The following is a 23,043-nucleotide window of genomic DNA, read 5'->3' on the forward strand; positions in this document are numbered from 1 at the left end:
TCATTGACCTAAGTTGATCTGTTGACTTTTGAGGACAGTTCTAGAAGGATTAGAATCTTATGTATGCAATTCGTAATGAATATAGGTGGTGGGATTCGTGATAGTAACCCGAAGGTTGGAACTAATTTATGTGAGTCGACGTTTCGAGGTGAGTTATCCTCACTATACGAAGGGGTCTAAGGCACCAAGGACGGCCCAATGGATTTGATATCCTTGTAGTTATAGCCTGGTTTAGGGCAGAGGTTGTGTCAACTACCACAGTTCAGCTGTGGATGATCGAGCTGGTGAGTGAGTCAGGGTGCGAGACCCTGAATGATATGATTTCTAGAGCCGAGAGCGGGAGATTTGTTGGAGCACTTTAGGAAGAAGGTATTATATGGGAGGTCTGCGGACAGGGTCCCACAGGATGGTTATTCAGCATGTCAGGATTCAGTGGTTTTAGTAACCGTTATTAACTAGTAGGGGAAAGTGCCAAGGGAAGTAGCTCGTTATTGAGACATTAGTTGGAGCATCTATTTTTGGACTTCAAGATTTGGGTGTGGGATCATTCGAGCTTTAGGGACTATTGGTTTTCCAGGGCTCCAGGAAGTGTTCATCTAGTTATTAGAAGCGTGTGATCATTTGGGGTTGGCTAGTAAAGGAGTACTAATTGGAAAGGTCTGGTTGTCATCCGATTGATCGTTGGAAAGTGAGAAGGATTGGGAATTCTCAAATTTTCATGTATTATGAAGACTTAGTTGAATCTAAGTGGGGGAGAATCATCCCAGAACGCAGAAGCAAGATCGATTTTGAAAATGGGATAAGTTTCGCATCGTTTTCAGGAAGGAAGACAACCCTAGTGGCTGCTTGGTTTGAGTGTTGTGTGAGTTGGGAGTTCGGTAAAACTCCCCAACATGTGAATCGCGTCTTCTCGGTGCTTGATAGCAGAACTTGAGGAAATCAGGTTGGGATTCTAGCCATGAATTAAGTTACATGGTGTGTTAGGTTGAGCGCATGTTCGACCAGTATGGAAAGTATTATAAGACTGCGGGGGTAGGCGTAACATTCACTAGCAATTAGTTAGTATGGAAAGTGTTGTAAGACTGTGGGGGGTAGCCGTAGCATTCACTAGCGATCAGTTAGTATGGAAAGTGTTGTAAGACTGCAGAGGTAGCCGTAGCATTCACTAGCGATCAGTTAGTATGGGAAGTGTTGTAAGACTGCGGGGGTAGCCGTAGGATGCACTAGCGATCAGTTAGTATGAGAAGTGTTGTAAGACTGCAGGGGTAGCCGTAGCATTCACTAGCGATCAGTTAGTATGGGAAGTGTTGTAAGACTGCGGGGGTAGCGTATCATTCACTAGTGATAAGTTAGTATGGAAAGTGTTGTAAGACTGCGGAGGTAGCTGTAGCATTCACTAGTGATCAGTTAGTATGGGAAGTGTTGTAAGACTGCGAGGGTACCCGTAGCATGCACTAGCGATCAGTTAGTATGGGAAGTGTTGTAAGAATGTGGGGGTAGCCATAGCATTCACTAGCGATCAGGTAGTATGGAAAGTGTTGTAAGACTGCGGGGGTAGCCGTAGCATTCACAAGGTTAGCAAATAGTGCTAGAGTGATGTAAGTCTGTGGGTGTAGCCACAAGATTTGCTAGTTTGGTAGATAGTATAAGCGCATTGGTAGGATGTAGAAGGGACAGTAGTAACCACCAGTTCGGGTGTAGTAGTGAGGATATGGAAATCCACATATTGGGTTCTGGGTTTCCCCAGAGGGATTAGACCTGGTTAAGCCATTGATAAGACTGTAGGAACGTCACTACAGTTATGGGATCAAGGAAGCAATGGATTGCTTAAGGTTACTTGTGATATAAGGCTACCATTGGTCATGTAACAATAACTTTTAGCCGTGGATTTGGTAATGACGGGATTTGACGCATGGATCCGCTCGGTTGGATCAGGAGGTTGTTAGAGTCGTAGTGGCATGATAACTAGTGACAACTAGTCCAGGGAAGGATTTCGTTCGGAAGTCGGCTGAGGCAACTAGGTGGGAGTCCTTTAGCTCCGCTACCGGGCCGGAACCCGGTATGTTAGATGGTCGGTGAACGAATTAAGACCAGGGAGGTGTCGGTAGATTTTGGTAAGCAGCCTTGTGGCAGCATACTGCTTCAGGCAGATCAGTGTTCAGACAGTTTCCGTGTTTAGGGTGGTATTGACAATTTGGGTCTTCGGGTGTATGAAAAGTATCTAGATGTCGGAACCCCCCCCCCCCCCCCAGATATCAAAAGTTGAATAGTCAGATGAGAGACAATCGGATTGGGCTCAAAAATAATGATTTGGTAAGAGAGGTCTGTCAGGAAGCCAGACCATCTCGAGACTTCATGTTACGGGTCGAGTAAATGTGATCATACTGCAAGGGATTCATTTATTTTCAGGTTTTAAACCCTGTGCGGGTTGGTTACTGTTGCCTTGGAAGGGATGGGGTTATGCTCGGGATTGTGACCATGTAGTTCAAGTTGTCTGGCGTGTAAGGAATGATAAGAAACGATTTCGAGGAAGAAATCAAATTTATGTAGGGGAGAGTTGTAACATCCATTTAAAATAAAATAAGTAAATAATAAATCTGGAACCCCGAAATGAAATTTATTATTATTTTATAGCCAAATGTCATGATTTAGAGTTTTAGGGGTTAAAGTGTAATTTTAGGATTTATTTTGAAGAGGATTGTAGAAGGCAGGGTGTAATTGGTAACTGTCGGACTCATTATGGAAAGAATCTGTGGAAACATGGGTTAAAGAGTAAATTTTGGACTTAATTTGAGAATAATTTGTCATGGAAGGGCCTTTTGGTAACGTTAGGTTTCAATTTGAAAGAAAAGGAAGAAGGAGGAACCAAATATGGTATTATGGGGCAAAGTTTCGTGAAGTGGGTATATAACAGTTACAACCGGTAACCCTAACCCTAATGGTGTAAGCTCTAGTCGCCACCTTATGCCACTATCCCTCTAGCCGCCGTCACCACCCCAACTCTCTCTTGTCTTTCTGATCGGTCGAAGCCCCAACCACCGGAGCAACCACGTCCTGTCCATCCTAATGTCGGGGAAATCAATCTCGCTTGCATTGCAGTCATCGTTGCTCATGAGAACTCCTCTCAGCCACCACCGCTTGAACCACCAATGAAGGAGGCTGCTCCATCGTTTCTTTCCTCTAAGTGCCATGAGTCACCATGGGGGTGGCGGTGTTTTGGACGATGTTTTATGTCGTACGAAGCCGAGGAAGACCACCGTTCCGAGCGGCTGTCTCATTCCGTGTCCTCCGGTTGCCACCAGCCACATGTCACCATGAAATGGTGGCTTTGTTTGTGGCTTGCAAGGGGAATTTTGTTGTTATGGGTTCTGTCAATAAGGATTCACGAAAAACCACCACAGCGGTCGGCCATGGTGGCTGCCGCCGTCAAAGTCGCTAATGTTCCCTATTTCCGATGAATGTCGTCGCCAACACCACCAAGAGGGTGGCTGGATCTGTTTGCAAGCATGAAAGGTTGTGGGTGTATGTTTCTGCTTTGTGTGTGTAATTGGTATGTGTGTTATTTTTTATGTGAGTGTGTGTGTGTGTGTGTGTGTTCGGTATTGTTGTAAGTTGTAATAGTATGGGAATGATGAAAGAAAAGTCTGAACCACCACCGTAGGGTGGTGGCTGCCGCCTTCGGCCGCCGTGTCGGGTGGCGGTGTGCTTGCCTTGTTGTGTTTGACTCATTTGGGGGATGCTTGGTCAATGTGGGCCCAATGAAGCCCTAATGGGCCCAAGGAAACCGTAATTAACCTAATAAAACCCTAATAGGCCCAATGAGGCCCAAAGTGACCTAAAAGCCCAACCAATGGACTAATGGGCTAGTATTGGGTTGGAAACCCTAATGGCATAAAACCCTAATTTGTAGGAATTGATCGGGACATGCATGAGAATTATTTAATAAACTTAAAATATTAATTAATGATCAATTGCAAATTAACCTAAAGCAATATTGGACTTAATGGATTAAGTCCTTAGTGGATTAAGTCCTTAATGGGTTAAGTAGGAGCACTTAACCCTAATCGTCATTCATGTGAAAAACCTAATTTCACGTGGGCCTTGAGTTGGGCCTTCTTATTGGGGTTTGGCGATTGGACTATTATTGGGCTATCCAAGAACAAGTTAATGGACCAAAATAATTAGATGGGCTTTAGGATAAGGCTCATGTGAGGACTTGGGGCCAATTTAGAAAATTGGGTCATATGTTGGGCTTTGGCCCATTATTTGACTTTTGGGCTTTTGTAGTGTGAGTTGGACCTTGGGCTTGGAACCCAATTATTAATTGGGTATTGTTTGATGTTGACAGTTCGGGAATTTGTCAACCAGCAGCTGGAGTTTTATCTGCGGGACTTCAGTCGTGCCAGGTGAATTATCCTCACTATACTAAGGGGTCTAAGGCACCAAGGTCGGCCCATTGGATTTGATATCCTAATAGTTATTGATATGTTGAGTTTGAGTTAGTGATGTATGCCAGTTAATATGCTAGTCGGGTAGACCTGTAGGACTACCTATGATACTGTATGATTATATGTATGTGCATTAGTTATGTTACATGTCAACATGTTATGTGGGATTGGTTGAGGTTGTACTACTCCGTGCGGTAGCCAACAAACCCTAGAGTATTCCAGATATGAGCTGAGGGCCAGGCAAGGCATGCCAGAATCATACTGAGGACTCGGGAGCATTCCAGATACGAGCTGAGGGCCGAGTAGGGCATGCCAGACTCATACTGTGGACTCAGTGGCAATCCAGATGTGAGTTGTGGGCCCGAAAGGCAATCCAGACTCACACTGTGGGCCCAAGGGTAATCCAGTCTGTAAAGTTGTGGACCCATTGCATGATGTTCAGTTTGTTATGTTATGATATTGCTGATATTGTTATGTGGACTGTATGTGTATCGGTATTTTGGGGGTAACTCACCAAGCTTTGTGCTTACGGTTTCAATTTATTGTTTCAGGTGCTTCAGATGACTTGGCAATGCGAATGTGTGACCGTACACATCCTCGTGTTTTAGACTTATGATTTATGGGATACTCTGATATTAAACTATTTTGAAAACACTTTGTAATAACTAATGGCTTTTGGATGTTTGAAAATGTTTTAAATTAGCTTGATTTTTTATGGGTGTTACAAACACAAATCCAATAAAGGTGTTTCAAGTCAAGATATTCCATTTTCTTTTCTGGGATCCCAAAACATAAACTACCAACAAAACCCAAACTATCAACAATACCCAAACTACCAACAAAATCAAAACTATCAACAACAATATTAGCCATTACAACAAGCTTACAATTCATTTCTTCTTTCACAGGGAAATACAAGTTATTATCAATACATGCAGTATTCTCAAACAATTGATGAAATCCAATTCCAAAGTTCTCCTCTCGAAGTATTCCCGTTTCATGATATTCAAAACTTAAAATCTGACGATTCTAGTAACAAGTCTGATCCCGAAGAAAATTAACAAATAAGCAAGGAGCACCAACCCATAGCCGAGCAGAAACATGACTACACAAAACGCCAAAAGGAAAAAAAAAATGGTTGGAAAAGGAAGAGGTGGATTTGGCTAGGGCAAATGTTGATGTTTCTGAAGATAAGCAACATGGGAATCAACAAAGGTCGGATGCATTTTGTGTGTGGGTTCTAGAGCATTTATGTTTAGCTGGGAGGTTCAGATAGTGCATGACACTAAGTAAACTCAAAATGGAAAGACCTTGAAAAGAAATGCAACAATTTCAACTGCATCTGCAACCGTAAGATAAACAGTCGTGTTAGCGGGAGATGCTTTAAAAGATGCCCAAAGCGAGTATGGGACGCTTAGTAATTAGAAACATTTTCCCAATGAAAAAGCTTGAGATGTTATGAAACACCATGCGAAATGGTTGCAAGTAAAAAAAGTCGTTGATGACTCCCCGTCTCCTTCTTCAAACGAACAAAAACATCTTTCATACAATGCCTAAACAACATATTCCGATGAACAATTTCCACCTGGATTTAACCAACAACAACATACGTTTCATGAAATAAACTCATCACCTCATAGATAACGAAAAAGAAAGAAAGTGGCATCGGCATCATCAACACGAAATGAAATCGTTGATCTTGTCAACGAAATTGCTGACATCCATACTGTAAACAGGGAAGCTACGGAAGAGAGAAAATGATATCAAGATGAAAAATTATATCTTGTACGAGAAATGAATAACAGAAAGCTCAATTGTTGGAGTTGGAGATACAGGAGAGAGATATACAGTTTTTTTTTCTCAACCTGCATGATCACTTAACATGAGGGGTTCTGCGGACGTTGCTTGAACGGAAACAACAGATTGCATCAAAATATGGTTGAGAGTTTCAACATTATCGTGTATTTTTTTATTGTCTCGTTTTTTTTCCTTTTTTATTAATTATCGTGTACTTTTTAATTAAAAAATATTATGTTTTATTTAATTTAATTTTTTCTAATATAATTAAATTAAAAATATTGACGTGACAATATGTTTTAAATTGAAAAATAGAAAAGCTAAAAGAGATAAAAACTGATTTCATAAATTGAATGAGTTGGAAATAATCTAATCCTCCACCCTTACATTAACTCATGATTTCACAATGTAAGGTAAATTAGTGGTAATTTTGAGCTACTTACCCAAAAATAGTTATTTTGTTAAATTCATACTCCATTCTATCCATTTTTGTGATTTTTTTATTGCTTTTGTAAAATAAATGAAAAAGAAGAAACAAAAAGAGAAGCTGTCTCTTTGTATAAATAGGAAGCACAAACATGTGAGTTGCAGCTACTTATAGAGTTCGGAGGAAACAAGAACCACTGTTCCTTTGTATTTTTAAAAATGGCATGCTTAAACATGCAACTCAATAATGATCAACAACAAGGAGGGTTCTTGGGACCAAGAATCTCTTTCTCAAATGATTTTTGTGATACCCAACAAACAGCGACCAACACGAAGCACACCACCAGTTACAGAGAAGCTCCTGTGACTTCCGATTTTGAGTTTTCGGTACCTTGTTTATCTTCAAATTCTGCCGATGAACTCTTCTTCAAAGCCAAAGTTCTACCATTGAAGGAGAAGGTGGTGACACTCAGAGATGAGCTTCTTTCTGCTAATGACGACGATGATGACATCTTCTTGCCAAAAAGTTCAGGGTGGTGGAAATTCGGAAGAAGTCAAAATCTAAATCCCGCAAAGAAAGTTGAACATAAGAATCATGGTGGATTGGAGACCATAGATGAAGGAAACCAATATATCAGGTCAGTTGCTACACGTTATTAAAAGCTTTTTTTTCAAAAGGGTAACTGAATTATCATGGATTTTGAGAAATCATTTTTATAAGATCTTCGATCAGTTATTGACCATGAACATTTCTATTTTTACTGTTGCGAAACGAAATGAATAAAACTGTTTTTTTTTTTTTTCTTTTTTGCAGGAAATAATCTATCAATGTGATCTGTGGCTGACCAACAACTAGGAAGGCTGGATCTTCATATTATTAGTATTTTTTTTTTTTTATGAATCATGATATTATTTTGGAGAAAGTTATTAGGGTTTGAATTTGATCGTAGATGTTCAGTTTTGTATGCATTCATTTGCCTCTTTCGGTGTTCTGTACAAATAGTTGGACCATATAATGTGACTTTAGTTGAGAACTGTTCCACCATCGACAGTCTTTGTACAGAATTTGATCGGAATGTTATTATATTATTAGAGTTTGTGTATTTTAATATAATATTGCTTTTTTCTTTCTTTTATATTATATTTAATATATCTTGGTGTACTTCACATGTAAGTGATTTTAATGGAAAGCAAAACTTGGATCTTGTTCAGCCCTCATCTCAACACATTAAGAATTAAAAATTTGATCCTTAAAGATTTTTGCTGTCTTCTATATCCGGGAAGTTACTAGGAAGTTGCCTTTGCTGATATTACAAGAAAACATTAATCAACATAACCATTGAATGACCTACGTAATTATGATTTTTTTTTTTTTTTTTGGAAAAGACAAATGAAATATATAAATATAAACCAAGCCTAGCAAGTCGTTAGGACACGGGAAAATAGAGCAGTACAAAGAAATTAACAGTATAAAGGACATGTGATATACATTAATGTGTTGTTTATTTTTAAAATGTACACATCTGAAGAAAAAAAAAGATGTGAATCAAACGCTTATAGTTCGCAAAAAAAATGTTTGTTTTTAAACTAAAAAGATTGTTTTAAAAACATACATTCTCAACACACTTGCTCTAAACTTTTGTACTTTTCTCTCCTTGGAGTCTAAAGACTCCATAAAAAACTAATTTTTTCAAAAATTAAGACCTTTCATAATAAAGACCTTTCAATTTCATAATAAAGTACAATTCTATAGAAAACAGAAAAAAAGTACCCTAGAATAAAATATTAATTGAGATTATTAAACCAAATTTATGACATGAAATAACATACAAGAGAAAGGAAACATGATTAATTGAGGTTATTAAACCAAATTTATAACATGAAATGACATATCAGAGAAAGGAAACATGGAGGTGTTTAACTTGGATCATATTAGTAGACTTGAAAAGAGGGTTATATCTATAGACTTGAAAAGTGGGTTATCCAGGTTCAAGAAAAAGAACGCTTAGACTTTTATAGGTTTACGGTCTTCTAAAAATAAATGGTATGCGAGTTAAAATGTATATGTGTTGTCTGTTGCTCACTGATATGTTGCACATTGATAGGTGTATTTTATTTATTTTTTTATAATTTGTTTTAGCATAATTTATTTTATTTTTAGCTAATCATCATGTATATTTTCAGTTTGTTATTTTATATATAGTCGGGTACTTTCTAGTGTTTTGTGTTGGGAAATCTGCGGAAAAGTCCCAATATTTTAGGTCAGTTTACGATTTAGTCCCAAATTAAATTTTGTTTACAAAAAAAGATAGATTACCGGCTAAAACTTCGGATTAACCCTTCGTGGCCGGTTTCACAGATTTAGCCGGTATCTCGTCTTTTTTCGTTAATTAATCCAAATTTTGGGGCTTTTTCATTAATTAATCATAATTTTTGGGCTTTTTCTTTATTTATTACCAATAAACCAAAATATTTGGACTTTTCTGAAGACTACCTTTAAACTAATATATATTATATGATCTAATTTAATATGTACTATTCTATGTCTTTTTTCTTATGCTCCTCTAGGCTCACCGTGTGTTTTTATCGGTGTCATCAAAGCCAACAACAAAAATCTCACTCACAAGCTTCGTTAACTCCATCGATTTTCCAAAATTATCCATTCACAACTCTATAATCATCTTTTAATCTCCAAATAAAGAACGGAGAAAATCCTTGTTGATTACATGGATGTCCCTATTACCTAACCATGACTTACACCGTGGTTCCAACACTTGGATGTTCCTATTACCTAACCATGACTTGAATCCTATTTCGAACCTATACACTATTCGCATTGTCCATAGTGTTGTTCACAACAAAATACAAATCCCACATGGTTTAACTACTGATACCTTGGCTCAAATCTTATATGAACCTTGTTTCCTTACAATAGGGTTTGAAAACCATGAAGAATGAACCATTAAGTTTAAAAAACTCAACATAGGTAAAAAAAAAAAAGCAACTCGATATTATGTACTGAAAACCATGAAGAATGTTAACTCTAATTGTAAAAAAATGTCAACAAGCTATCCATCATAGACTATTAAAATATTAATTTGGTATACCTACGAGCTACGGTTCCAACACTCGGATGTTCCTATTACCTAACCATGACTCGACATGTTTGACCAAGAGAATTTATCTTGGGAAATGTTTAAAACGCGTTTGCTACAAGTAACACTAATATGCTTCCTTGATAGCTTCTGCACTCCATCATTTGTTGGTCTATGGGATCCTTCTTCTTGTGTAGCCTTGACTCCATCACCTTGATTTCTCCTCTGCTTTTTGCTCAACCTTTCACCCTCATTCTGTCTTCTCTTTTTCTTAGGCCTTCCCACTTGAGTGTGCTGTGGGGGAGGAATTAGCTTTGTTAGAAAATCGCTTTTGGGCTACATGGATCTCCTCTTAATTGGCTCCATCTTAAATAAATATGCTTTATTCCATGTATCTAGCCAATAGACCTTGTGTACTGACTTGTAGATGTCAAGTTCATCCTATGAGTCTTTGCTCATTTCATTGAGAGTTGCAATTACATGTCTGCAAGGAATTCCAATTAATTCCCATTTTCTATAAATGCAAGTTTGCTTCCTAACATCCACCACATGATGATCTTGCAAAGCTCTAGTTACCTAATACTTGTCTCCCCCATTCCACCTAGAAATATAATGTGAAGCAACTACTTTTCAGGCATCTAGGATGTTTGTTGTTGTTGGTGTAAATGGAAATTTATCCTTTTTCATTTCCTTAATGACATTGCATATCCTCTTCATTAGGTATTCCCTAATGTACTCTAAACATCCAATGACAGGTTTGTTCCTTCCTTTCTCTATCTTCCCATTAAACAATTCACACTTGTTTGAAATCAACACATCAGAAACTACTCTTCCTATTATTCATGATAATAACATAGAATTAATACAATTATAAATAAGTGTAACATATAATGACCACATTGAAGCATATAGAATTACCTAAAAAATGACTCCTTGCCCAATGTGCAGGAGGAATTTGCTTCAACCACTCATATACTTCCCTATCATAGTGGTTAAACTACATCATGAAATGGTCAAATTCAAGAATGGTGGTTGTTGATGTACACCTCCATAAGTGGTCCCTATACTCAGTTTGTCTCCACTACTTTCTCATATTGTCATGAATATGTCTGATAAAATACCTATAATTAGCATTAGGAAAAAAATTCACAAATTGCAGGCAGTAAACCCTACATGAATCAAACTTAATAATTAGAATTAAAAACATACACTGAAAATGAAAATTTATATAAGTATGCGTTACCTTTTTCCTGTCACTTATGAAAGTATAATTTGAGTTTGTTCCAAGCTCCAAGTCATCCCCAAGGTGTTCTAAAAAACCACTTCCAACTAGTTGTGTTTTCAAACTCAACAATTACATAGGCTAAGGGGTAAATTCAATTATTAGAATCCAAACCTACTGCTGAAAGAACCAGACCAGGGAATGGGCCTTTCATGAAGGCACCATCCAAACCTAATAAGTCCCTAAGGCATACCTTGAAACCTTTTTTGTGTGGACCCAATAAAATATAAATCCTTTTAAATTGCCTAGTAGGGGAAGCAGGGTTAGCCTCAGAACATACATCTATCTTCACTGTGGTGTCTAGGTTGGTAGCTTGAAAATGAAAGTTAAAGAAAACATAGCAACTTACCATATAGTGATGATACGTCCAAAACTTCATTTTTTGGTTTGACCTGCCACATTATATACACCATTTCAACTTCAAACATATAAAATCATCGTCTCTTTGTTGCTTCAATTACCGTTTTTTGAATAAGAAATGAGGGATTTTTTGCAGGTTCTAATGGATCAGAAGAGTGAGGGGGTGAGGAGTTGACGTATATTTGGGATCGTAAATGAGGGTTAAAATATTAAATTAGGCATTGACATTCTATCTATAAATTGGTCCCTAAAATGTAAAAAGACAAATATACCCTCACGTGGGATGCACATGAGCGAGTTAACATCAACAACTTAACGGGAGTTAAGTCGGGGGACCATTTCCATGTACAAACTATGCCAAAAGGATCATGAAACCAAAAAAGTCAAGGTTTGTGTTAAACCTCTGGAAAAAATCATACTGGGCCATTTTTGCAATTTTGTTTAACTTATATCTTTTTTTTCAAAACAACAAAACTCATAAACTATTTCTTAAATCCATTTATGTCAACGGCTAGACTTGAACCTTCAACCTCAAAATGAAAAAAATAATATGTGATATCGTTGGACTAAAATCTGTTTAACTTTTATCAATATAAAACCGTTTAACTTTTATCAATATAAAACCTCTAGTAAATTAAAAAACTTATATATGTAATAATCCCAACCGAAAACCCTTCTAATTGGCACAACTTTCTAAAAAAGTACGGATGACGTGCGACACTTTTGAGTTTTGAACAGCCTTATTTTGCAAGTCGATAACTTGGACCCACGGCCGGCAGTAGATTTGGCATGACGGGGACTCCGAGTTTCCGACGTACAGAAGATAACAAATTTTGACTTATATCTATGGAAAGTAAGTAGCAATAAAATTACTAAAAAGATAATTCAGCACTTCAAGTTCAACATCAGAATCAAGAAGGAAGAACATACACGATGGAACTAAAGCCAGGCCTCTCTGCTTTCGTCACTGGGGGTGCCTCCGGAATCGGTATATTTCCTCAATTTTTGAATTCATTTTATAGGGTTTAGTTTGATGTTTACTATTCCCAACTTTTTTTTGACTAATTTAAACTCCAATTAACCATTTAGAACAAACGAGCTATCGGTTTAGATTGCAAGTTACAATCCTGATTATTCCGATTATAAAGGATCAGATGTTTTTTAGTTGGATTGATGTCGATCTGAAGACTTTAAACAACTACGCAGAAAATTGTGAAACAGACTGGATAACTCAGTTCATTTTTGGATAAACTTATGTTCATTTCAGTGATTTACGCTTCATAGTAAATCGTTGCACAGTATGATTCTGAGAGTTATATATGGGTTTATGTTTACTGAGTGAATTCATACGCTTTTGAACTACAAAAGAATACAATTGCACCTAATTTCGCTCCAATTGAAATTTAAACCCTAGAATTGCTCAGATTTATGTTCTTTTATCCTTTTGTTTTCCAAACAGAGCGATTTCAATTGGACTTTTCAAGTCAAAGATAGTAATTCACAGGTCAACAATGGAAATCAAACCCCCAAATTTTCACAAAAAAAGAAAAAGACTTTCATATTCTACATCTGAATTGTGAACGAGCCTATATGAATCTTGAATTTAATATACAAACAAAACAGGTAGGGCTCTTTGCATAGCTCTTGCCCAAAAGGGTATTTTCGTCACAGTTGTCGACTTTTCTTCTGAAAGGGGAGAAGAGGTTGCATCACTTTCACAAAAAGAAAATCTCAAATTCCATTCCGGATTAAAATTCCCATCTGCTATCTTTATAAAATGCGATGTCAGTAACAAAGGTAAAAACCAAAAACTCTTCATTTTCCTTTCTCATATCTTTTCTTTACAAATTTCATTAATTACTATTACATTCAATTTACAGAAGAAGTAGCTGCTGCATTTGAAAAACACCTTGAAGTATATGGAAGTTTGGATATTTGCATTAACTCTGCAGGAATTGCAACTACAATCCCATTTTCAAAAGATCAAACAGATGGATCAAAATCATGGAGACATGCCATTAACGTGAATCTTGTAGCAGTTATCGATTGCACCCAAAGAGCTGTATGTTTACATTTTACAAATTCCAATATTTATATTTACATTTTCTTCTTTTGTTTACTTTTGAACTTATAATCTAACTATACACAGATTAAAATAATGGAAGATGCAAAAAGACATGGTGTGATTATAAATTTGGGTTCAGCATCAGGGTTATATCCAATGATTACTGACCCTATTTATTCTGCTTCCAAAGGTTGTTATCATATAATTCATATGAGAATAAACATAAATCTTATATTTATATATATTTTTCTTTTTTGGAAAGGTGGTGTGGTTATGTTTAGCAGATCGCTTTCTACCTACAAGAGAAAGGGTATTCGTGTAAATGTGCTTTGCCCTGAGGTGGGACCCAATTCAATTTTATATTAAAGAAAACAATATTTCATTATATCACATGAGCTATTTATTTATTTAATAATGTGAGGAACATATTACAGTTTATTCAAACTGACATGGCTGAAAAAGTGGGGTCCAAGTTTATTGAACGCATGGGAGGCTATGTATCCATGGATACATTGATTCAAGGTATCAAAGAAGAAGAAGAAGAAGAAATAAATAAAAAATATAAAGAAATAAAGATTAAAGTTTATTCTTGTTATTAAAACAGGAGCATTTGAGCTTATAAGTGATGAAAGTAAAGCTGGAGCATGTTTATGGATTACAAAACGTAGAGGAATGGAATATTGGCCTACTCCTAATGAAGAAGCAAAATATTTAATAACACCTTCAAGATTAAAAAAGAAAATATTTTCATCGGTTGTTTCTTCAAATATTCACATTCCACAAAGCTTTGACAAATTGTGAGTTTCTAGAAATAGCAATGGACTTTCATTTCTTTCTATTACATTTTAACATTTTACATTAAAATATATAGGTCATTGTATTTTGAAAAATGTATGAAATTATAGCATTGTAGATTCAAATTCTTTTTCGTATTAAGACATTATGTTTTGAAAAAATAGTTAAAATCATAAAAGACCTTATAATATATTGGGGGTTTTCCTGATTAAATCTCAACTTTTTTTTTCCTGAAAAAGACCTTGCATTTTTCCTTTTTTTCGATTTGGACCTTTTCGGGGTTTTTTTGGGAAAAAAATTATAAGTGATTGGAAATTTTTTGAAAGGTTGAGAGTTTTCGTTAAAAAAAAAAGTTGAGGGTTTTTTTGGGAAAAAGAACTTATATTTTGTGTTTTTTCCGGATTAAACCTCACCTTTATTTTTTTTCATGAAAAAACCTTATATTTTTTCATTTTTTCCGAAAAAACCGTCAACTTTTCTTTTTTTTTGAAAAAAACCCTCGACTTTTCTTTTTTCGAAAAAAACCCTCAACCTTCTAAATGTTTCCAAATAAACCCTCAACTTTTTAGTTTTTCCCGAAAAAACCCTCACATTTTACAACTGTTTTTAGAAAAAAAATGACAAAAAGGGCCAGATCGGAAAAAATGAAAAAAAAAATGCAAAGTCTTTTTCATGAAAATAAATAAATTTGAGGTTTAATCCAGAAAAAACACAAAATATAAGGTCTTCTATGAGATTAACCCAAAAAAATTGAAAAAATGCAAAGGCTTTTTCAGGAAAAAAAAAATTGAGATTTAATCCAAAAAAAACCCAATATATGAGGTTTTTTATGATATTAATCCTTGAAAAAATCTACCTAGTTAATGTTTTATGTTATGATAGGATGAAATGAAGTTAAGATGTTATAATAAACAAATTTTAATAAAAGTACGTTTTTATTTCTTGCATTTAACCCTTTTATAAATTATAATTTTATTTATTTGACACTTTTTATGCAGAATTGTTCACACTCTAAGCAGCAATTTTCGTAGTGCTACAAGTATAGTGCATGCACCTTTGAAATTACCAATTCGCCCAAATCATGTTCTTTTGAAAATTATATATGCTGGTGTCAATGCAAGTGATGTAAGCAAACTTTTTATTTAAACATTAAGTTTTATTTTTTTTTAAATCTTTTTATGGGATAATTTTTGTATAAAATGACAGGTGAATTTTAGTTCTGGAAGCTACTTTAGTGGAACCAAACAGGAAATCAGTTCTAGGCTTCCATTTGATGCTGGATTTGAGGTAATATAAAAATACTTCTTGATTTTAATGATATTTTATTTGTGTATAAATTATAAATTATAAAATTACAGGGTGTAGGATTAATTGCTGCAATTGGTGAAGGGGTTAAAAATTTAAAAGTTGGGACTCCAGCAGCAATCATGACTTTTGGAGCTTATGCTGAATTTGCCATGGTATTATATTATTTATCAACTTCAAATATTTTCTTTTTTTTTAATAAAATATATAATTTATTGAGTTATTCATATTATATTTTATAATTAGGTTCCTTCAAAACACATTCTTCCTGTTGCAAGACCAGACCCTGAAGTTGTTGCCATGCTTACTTCTGGACTTACTGCTTCAATTGCTCTAGAAAAGGTTCATTTTCATTTTATTTACCAAAATATTATTTTTAACAAAAATAAAAAAATTATTTTATTTAATTCCATATTATATATAATCTAGTCAGCCCAAATGGAGTCTGGAAAGACAGTTCTTGTCACAGCTGCTGCAGGAGGAACCGGACAATTTGCAGTTCAGGTAATTCATCAAAAAAAAAAAAAAAAAAAAAACTTTTTTTTTGTTTTCTCATAATTTAACAAAAAAAATTATAATTTTTTTTTTCTAATATGAAAAAATGATAGCTTGCTAAATTAGCTGGAAACAAAGTGGTTGCAACATGTGGAGGCAAAGATAAGGCTAAGCTTCTGAGAGATTTGGGAGTTGACCGAGTCATTGACTACAAAGAAGAATCGATTAAAAATGTATGCATATTTTCATAAAAGCTTTTTCTCATTATATAAAAAACAATAAAGAATTTTTATTTATCTATTTAATATATATTCAGGTTTTGAAGAAGGAATTTCCAAAAGGAGTTGATATTGTTTATGAATCTGTTGGTGGTGACATGTTTGATTTATGCTTCAATGCTTTAGCAGTTTATGGAAGAATGGTTGTCATTGGAATGATATCTCAGGTATATTTAATACCAATCTACTTTTTTTAAATAATAATATACTTTTTTTTTTATAATTATCTTTCTTATTTCTCATTCGTTTAGTATCAAGGAGAGGATGGATGGAAACCAAGAAACTACACGGGTCTATGCGAGAAAATCTTGGCAAAAAGTCAAACTTTGGTATGTAAAATGTTTGACTTTTTTTACTAAAAATAATAAAATTGTTGCCATTTTTTATTTTTTTCATTATAAAATTTTGCAGGCTGGATTTTTTCTAGTGCAATACCCTCACTTGTGGCAACAACATCTTGATAATTTGGTTCACCTTTTCTCTGTGGGAAGGCTAAAGGTGTCATTTTTATAACTTTTTTAGCAAAAAAAAATTCAAGATTTTATAGATTTTTATATAATATGAATATGATATATCTTTTTGTCAAATTATCAGGTTGCAATAGACCCTAAAAGCTTTGTGGGTGTACAATCGGTTGCTGATGCAGTTGAATATCTTCATTCTGGTAAAAGTGTAGGCAAGGTATGTGCATAAATACAAAAGGGTATTTTCGACTTTTTGTCACACAAGATAGAAATTTCATGTGTGTATTGTTAACACTTAACATAGATCATGATGGCTTTTTTTTTTGGGTTACAGGTGGTTGTTTGCATTGACCCGAGTTTCAGCCAACAAACTGCAAAGCTTTAAGCTTTTAAGCTTTAATTATAAATTAATAATCAATGTTGAAAATTTGAAGGATTTAAAGTTGGTATACGAAATAAAGGAAAGTTGTGTTTTATTTTTCTGTTTCTAAAACATTAGGGGGATATTTGTGTCTTGGTTTGTAGGTAAAGATTGTTGTTGAATGTATATTTTGTAAAGCCTATAGAAAGGCTTCGTAGGGGTTGTTTCTTTTTGACTTAATGGGTTAAGTACATAGTATGGATATGTAGATATGGATGTCTCTTTTTGACTTAAATTGGACAAAAATGACTTAATGGATTAAGCAACATAAAAATATATATAGCCTTATAGACCTACACTTAACACCTCCTAGTGACATTATGACACTTGCATTATTTACACATTGTTACAAACACTTGCACGTTATGTACACATTAAGTATGATTCTACATATTTGGTTTTTAATGTCGGCCATTAATACTTCTAGGGGATTTGTAAAACCTTCAAATGATTTTTCAAAAATACTAATTGCTTGAAATCTTGATTAATTGATTCTTTGTTGTTGAGCGAGTAGATTAGCATGATTTTGTTGCAAAAGTTTATTATAATATCCACCTTTTGGTGCTTTCCATTTCCTAGTCTTGAGGTAGCAAGATAAACATTTGATAATGCTCATATAAGATGATCTTGTATTGGCTAATTGTATTCTTGATGGAAATTCATGTGCTTCTTGGAGTGTTTTTCCATTCATGTGTATTGTAAATTCATGTACAATTCAATATATTCATCACTTTTCATCATGTTACATTCACATATGAATGGTTTTCATTAACTAATACATATAGTCTATTCTAATATAATGTTGAATTTACATGTAAAATATCATAATTACACTATATAAAAATAATTTACAAACCAATTGTTGTAGTTTGTTATTCATGTATAGGTAAATAAATGATATATTCACATTTTAGTAAAATAACATAAAAACAACTTAGTATGATTGAAAATTTAGTGACATCATTAGAAAATATATCGCAACGATTTTCTAGATTTTATTCATATGTGATTAAAACTAACAAGTCGTGGTGATGATGTCAGCACTAGTATATGAATGAAAACTTAGTGACATCATCACAAAATCAACCGTAATGTTGTTTAGTCTCGGATTTTGACGAAATTTGCATGTTACATGGAATATGGTGTGATTTACAAAACTTATAGCTTTGCCATTACGTAAGATGTTTTTCAGTTGTTCGGAACTGTTTAAGATCTCAAAACCAGGCTTTTTTATTTTTCAAAGATTTTTTTAAATTCTAGTTAGATAATTGATTAGAAATCTCATCCTGGTCAATTTTGTTTGTTAGTTGCATGGGTCGATTTTTTTGTTTGGTTTATGGGTTTTGGATTTGAAACGATGAGTTTTGTGGGTCCATGGTTTTTTGGGTTCAACCCCATTAAAATTATATTGCTATGAATGGTATTGTATCTAATTTAAATATATACTAAAATAACTACGCAATGATACCAAGGATAAAAATACTAAAAAACTTAATTTTTTTCTCAAAACATAAAATAGTTAACATTTCTTAAATATAAAATATATAATGAATATAAATAATATTTTAAAAAATAATAGATATTAAATAGTATATATGATGCGTCGGTTTTTAACTCATGGGTTGGTTCGGTTTTACTGGGTGAGTTTATAATACAAACCGAACCTGACTACTAATATCGGTTTTTATAAAAATTCAAACCCACTCTCTCAATTTTTGTTGAATTTTCGGTTTTTCAGTTTTGGTTTGATCGGTTTTTGTCAGTTTTTTGGTTTCTAGTTTGATTTTTGCTCATTCCTATGTCAATCTTTGAATCAAGGAGCCTTGAAGGTTGAATTATTCAAAGTTCATTGCACTAACAAAATAAAGGAAAGTTGTGTTTGATCAGTTTTTCATATTTCCATTTCTAAACATTAGGGGCATATTTGTTTCCCAATTGTAGCCAAGACAATTGTTCAACGTATCATTTGTGTTCTTCTAATTCCACATAAATAAAATTGACTAATTTATTATCTTAAATGAACTTTTTCCACATGATTAGTCCTTTTCATTGCCGGAGATGATTTCATAGCCATTAATGCTAATTCTCATCTACCAAATTTATGATCTTATATCATGTTTCTTAAGTGAAATTGTTGTTTAATTAATATACATACCAAGCCAAATGCTATAATTTTAATAGCATCTTATAAAAAGTTGAGATAATAAATATCCTCATACCTTTTATTAGATCTATTATTTCATAGTTGACACTAAAAGAAGCAATAAACCAATGCAAACTGTAAACATCTTTAAATTCTGAATAAAAGTTGGTAAAAAATCTCGAAAACCAACAGTAATATCTGTGGAATCAAGAGAATTTTCCTATATGTATACCAAAATATATTCTCTTCTACGTTTTTTTTTCTTAAAATATAGCGCTTCATAAAAGATCAAAAACATGTTTCTCCTAAATCCATTTCAATTCAAGAGCTCTCTAAGCTTCTCTTCATTCAAAAGCATGTCCAAGAAGCTGCTTTTGTTTTTAGTTTTTTAGGTTGAGATCTTCGTTTCCATTTTCCATTTTCTCAAAAACATGTTTTTCCGAAATTCCAGATATACCCTCAAAAAAGATTTTGTCTTCATGTTGCGACTGTTGAAGAATGAAATATTCTTCTGTCAATGGTGTCCTCAAGGTAACCCAGATTCAGATTCAGTGCACATGACCCAATTTCATCGGGTTGTGTTTGAGTTGTCATCTCTGACATTGACCCTACAAGAAACCCATGTCCACGTCAGCAACATAAATAAAATCTTTTTAAAACTTTTCTTCAAAGTTATAAAAAATAATAGCATCGGCACAATTTGGTTCATTTTTTTACTAAAACTTAAACTAAACTAAAAAAAATTAGAAAGAAAAAAAAAAATGTTCTACTTTTGTTTCTTTTGCTTTAGGTTTTACGTTTTTAGATTCCTCAATTTTTTTGTGTTTGTATTTTTAAATTAACCATGCTTAATTAACAAAAAAAAAAAAGATCAAGTTAAAGTTAAAAAAAATGAACGTTTTTTCAATAGAACTATTTTCCTTTTGAGAATTATCAAGAAAACCAAGATCGAAATGAATAATCTAAATAGTTAATTAATTATAGAACTACTTATATAATTAAGTACGAAATTTAAACCTTTAAAGAAAGTATACTTAATATTTTAATTAATAAACTATATTTAATTAATCTATTAAGTTATACACAAAACGACATTTTGAAAAAAAAAATCATATTTTTCTTTGGAACTTTATTTTGGTTTTATATAAAAAAAAAAGGTAAACACCCAACCCAAAATTTCCCAATTTTTGGTTTTTTTCACACCCCTAAAAATAACATATACCTTGAACAACTTCTGAAGTCAACTCATCACTAATATTATCACATTGGTCAACACATGATCCCCTTTCAACATCTTCTTCAACATGCTCTTGATTTGAACAAAAATCTAGTGATAGTTTTCTTATAAACTTCTTTGGACTTCTTCGTGTTCTTTTACCTTTCTTTGTTTGTACATGCACTTGGATTTCATTCTCCACTTTATTTTCTTCTTCTGTGTAACAATATTTCCAAATTACAAAACAAAAATTGTTAAAATCCAAAAATTAGGACTTTATCTTCATAGATTTGTTTATTATAGCATCTTACACAAATAAATAAAAACCAAAGAAACGGGAAACCTCTTACCTTCTTTAACTTTTTTATGCTTAAGTTTTTCTTTCTTAGAATCCACCGCTTTATCTGATATAAGTAATAATAATTTAAGAATTGAAAAAAAAAAAAGCCAAAAAAGGATTATGAAAAAAAAATAATTATACATACCAAAGTAATTCGATGTCCTTGTTTTTTTAGCACGTGGATGCATTTCCATTAGACAAACAGCCGCTTCTATTGCTTCTACACCATATCTTCTCACTATATTCACCTAAGCATAAAAATCAAATACTCATAGTTAACTCACTTGTTGTAATATGGATTATGGATATACCATCATTAAGGGTAATATAGTCATTTCTCACATCCTCATTAAGTCAAAAAAAAAATACCTGAAGTTTACAAGGTTCAACAAGATGAAAAAACAAAATATCACCCTGAAGTAACCTTTGTGCAATAGAAAACCCCCTCCATCCAGCACTTAATCCATGTCTTACTTTCAAATAATTCGTCTTAAACTCTTTTCCAGATTCATCAACAAGAATAACCGTTGTATCATTATCAGGCAAATGCATAACACAAAATTTCTTTGGTAAAATCTACACAAAAAAAAAAACATCATATCAATATTCAATAAAATAAATTAACGTATTTATATATATGTTTCTTGATTCTTACCAACCAAAAACTGTAGAGAACATTTGAAGGGAGCATACATTTTGCAAACTTTGGTGATTTTGCATCTAAACGTTCCAATAAAATTGCTGCTCTTTCCATACACATGTATTGATCTTCCGCATCATTGTAAATGTCACAAACTTTTGTTCTTTTTCCTTTACTATATACAATAATACAAACACGATGTATATGTAAATAAGTGAAAAATTTTAAAGAAAGTGTATGAAGAAGAAATGGATGAAATGTCACCAACCCAGAAGCTTTCTTGGGCTTATTTGATACAATCTGTTCATAAAAATGAAAAGTTTAGTCATTATGAGATAATGTGTAAAGAACTTGAATATAAAGACGAAAACGCCCCTCCGCAACCTTAATTTCTCAGAAAACCTTAATCGAAACAAATCGCTAGACACGAACCATGTAAGGGAAACAATACGACACAAAATATTTCAATTACATGGATTCCTAATGACAAACAAAGCCCAGAAAGCTAGGGTTACAAAAGGCTAGAAAAGTGATGAAAATTTGAAATTTATTTGAGTAAAGTTGTAAAACATGGTGAAGATCCAAGAAAACAAGAAACGAAGAGAGGTAAACATGAAACATTTTTATACAATTCAAGAAAAACACATCAAGAATCATCAATCTTGAACATAACACAGACTTCAAACAACAAAAGTAAACATAACTTCAACAGATCCGAAACTGAATCTGAAAACGACCATGAATCTGAAATGGGCACAAACTTCAAAGCAAAATTTCACCTGTTTATCTTTGGATTTAGCTTCCCAAGTCCCTTTAGAACCCCTCTTCCTCTTCTTCTTCTTCGTTTCAGATGTTAGATTTTGCTTCATCTGTAACTTGAAAGATGTAAGTAATCAATAATCATAAGAAGACAAACATTTAAACATATGAAACAAAAAACAAAACCACATACGAACCTCTGAATCTTGTTCCACGAAAGTTTGCTTGTTGGAATCCATGTTTTTGACTTGCTTGCTTCTCTTCAAGTTTTTGTTTTGTGTTTTTCGTGTTTTATTTTTCTTTTTTAAAGTTTTTTCTTTTCTTTTTCTCTTGTCTACTTTAAACAACCGATGATGGCTTCGGGTGTGAATGTATTGGAGAGTTTGTCTACATTACTTGACAAAGCAGGTAAGAGAGTACAGTAAAGAAACACAGCTGTGATCCGCTGCGGACCTTTGGAAGAGTTGTCGGGGTGGAAGGATGATCTAGGCCGTTGAATTTGATCTGATGATTGATAATGGGAATCCTATAAATAAGGTGCAAGAGCTCTTTTTCTCTTCCATTTCCTATATTGGTAAAGGGTCAACCTTAGAGTTAGAGGACCACTCAATGGGTAGAAAATTGGGAAGGTAAAGAGTTGTAATTAACTTTTTATCAGTTCGAAAAAGAAGATAAAAAGACTCGAATAATGTTTTATAATCAAGTAAATACGTA

The 23,043-nt window shown here is 33.8% G+C and overlaps 3 protein-coding genes across 3 annotated transcripts; 2 read left to right on the forward strand and 1 right to left on the reverse strand.

Moving 5' to 3' along the window:
• The first annotated feature begins 6,831 nt into the window (after nucleotides 1-6,831).
• LOC111895685 (uncharacterized) lies at nucleotides 6,832-7,774 on the forward strand. The gene is made up of 2 exons (XM_023891762.3): nucleotides 6,832-7,309; nucleotides 7,486-7,774. The coding sequence occupies exons 1-2, from the start codon at nucleotides 6,891-6,893 to the stop codon at nucleotides 7,490-7,492; spliced, it is 426 nt and encodes a 141-aa protein (XP_023747530.1). The 5' UTR covers nucleotides 6,832-6,890; the 3' UTR covers nucleotides 7,493-7,774.
• Nucleotides 7,775-12,136: 4,362 nt separating this feature from the next.
• Nucleotides 12,137-17,441, forward strand: LOC111895642 (uncharacterized). The gene is made up of 18 exons (XM_023891720.3): nucleotides 12,137-12,396; nucleotides 13,032-13,205; nucleotides 13,289-13,470; nucleotides 13,558-13,663; nucleotides 13,736-13,812; nucleotides 13,908-13,995; nucleotides 14,078-14,270; nucleotides 15,267-15,393; nucleotides 15,475-15,555; nucleotides 15,627-15,728; nucleotides 15,820-15,915; nucleotides 16,003-16,077; nucleotides 16,182-16,301; nucleotides 16,385-16,513; nucleotides 16,598-16,675; nucleotides 16,758-16,844; nucleotides 16,941-17,027; nucleotides 17,145-17,441. The coding sequence occupies exons 1-18, from the start codon at nucleotides 12,342-12,344 to the stop codon at nucleotides 17,193-17,195; spliced, it is 1,908 nt and encodes a 635-aa protein (XP_023747488.1). The 5' UTR covers nucleotides 12,137-12,341; the 3' UTR covers nucleotides 17,196-17,441.
• A 2,054-nt stretch (nucleotides 17,442-19,495) lies between these two features.
• Nucleotides 19,496-22,822, reverse strand: LOC111895677 (uncharacterized). Its single transcript, XM_023891756.3, has 9 exons — nucleotides 22,527-22,822; nucleotides 22,350-22,439; nucleotides 21,839-21,870; nucleotides 21,586-21,745; nucleotides 21,300-21,506; nucleotides 21,076-21,178; nucleotides 20,941-20,994; nucleotides 20,597-20,806; nucleotides 19,496-19,982 (listed from the first exon to the last, which is right to left on the reverse strand). The coding sequence occupies exons 1-9, from the start codon at nucleotides 22,566-22,568 to the stop codon at nucleotides 19,852-19,854; spliced, it is 1,029 nt and encodes a 342-aa protein (XP_023747524.1). The 5' UTR covers nucleotides 22,569-22,822; the 3' UTR covers nucleotides 19,496-19,851.
• Nucleotides 22,823-23,043: the final 221 nt, after the last annotated feature.

Source organism: Lactuca sativa, chromosome 7 (assembly GCF_002870075.4).
Source record: "Lactuca sativa cultivar Salinas chromosome 7, Lsat_Salinas_v11, whole genome shotgun sequence".
In the NCBI taxonomy this organism is placed as follows: Eukaryota; Viridiplantae; Streptophyta; class Magnoliopsida; order Asterales; family Asteraceae; genus Lactuca; species Lactuca sativa.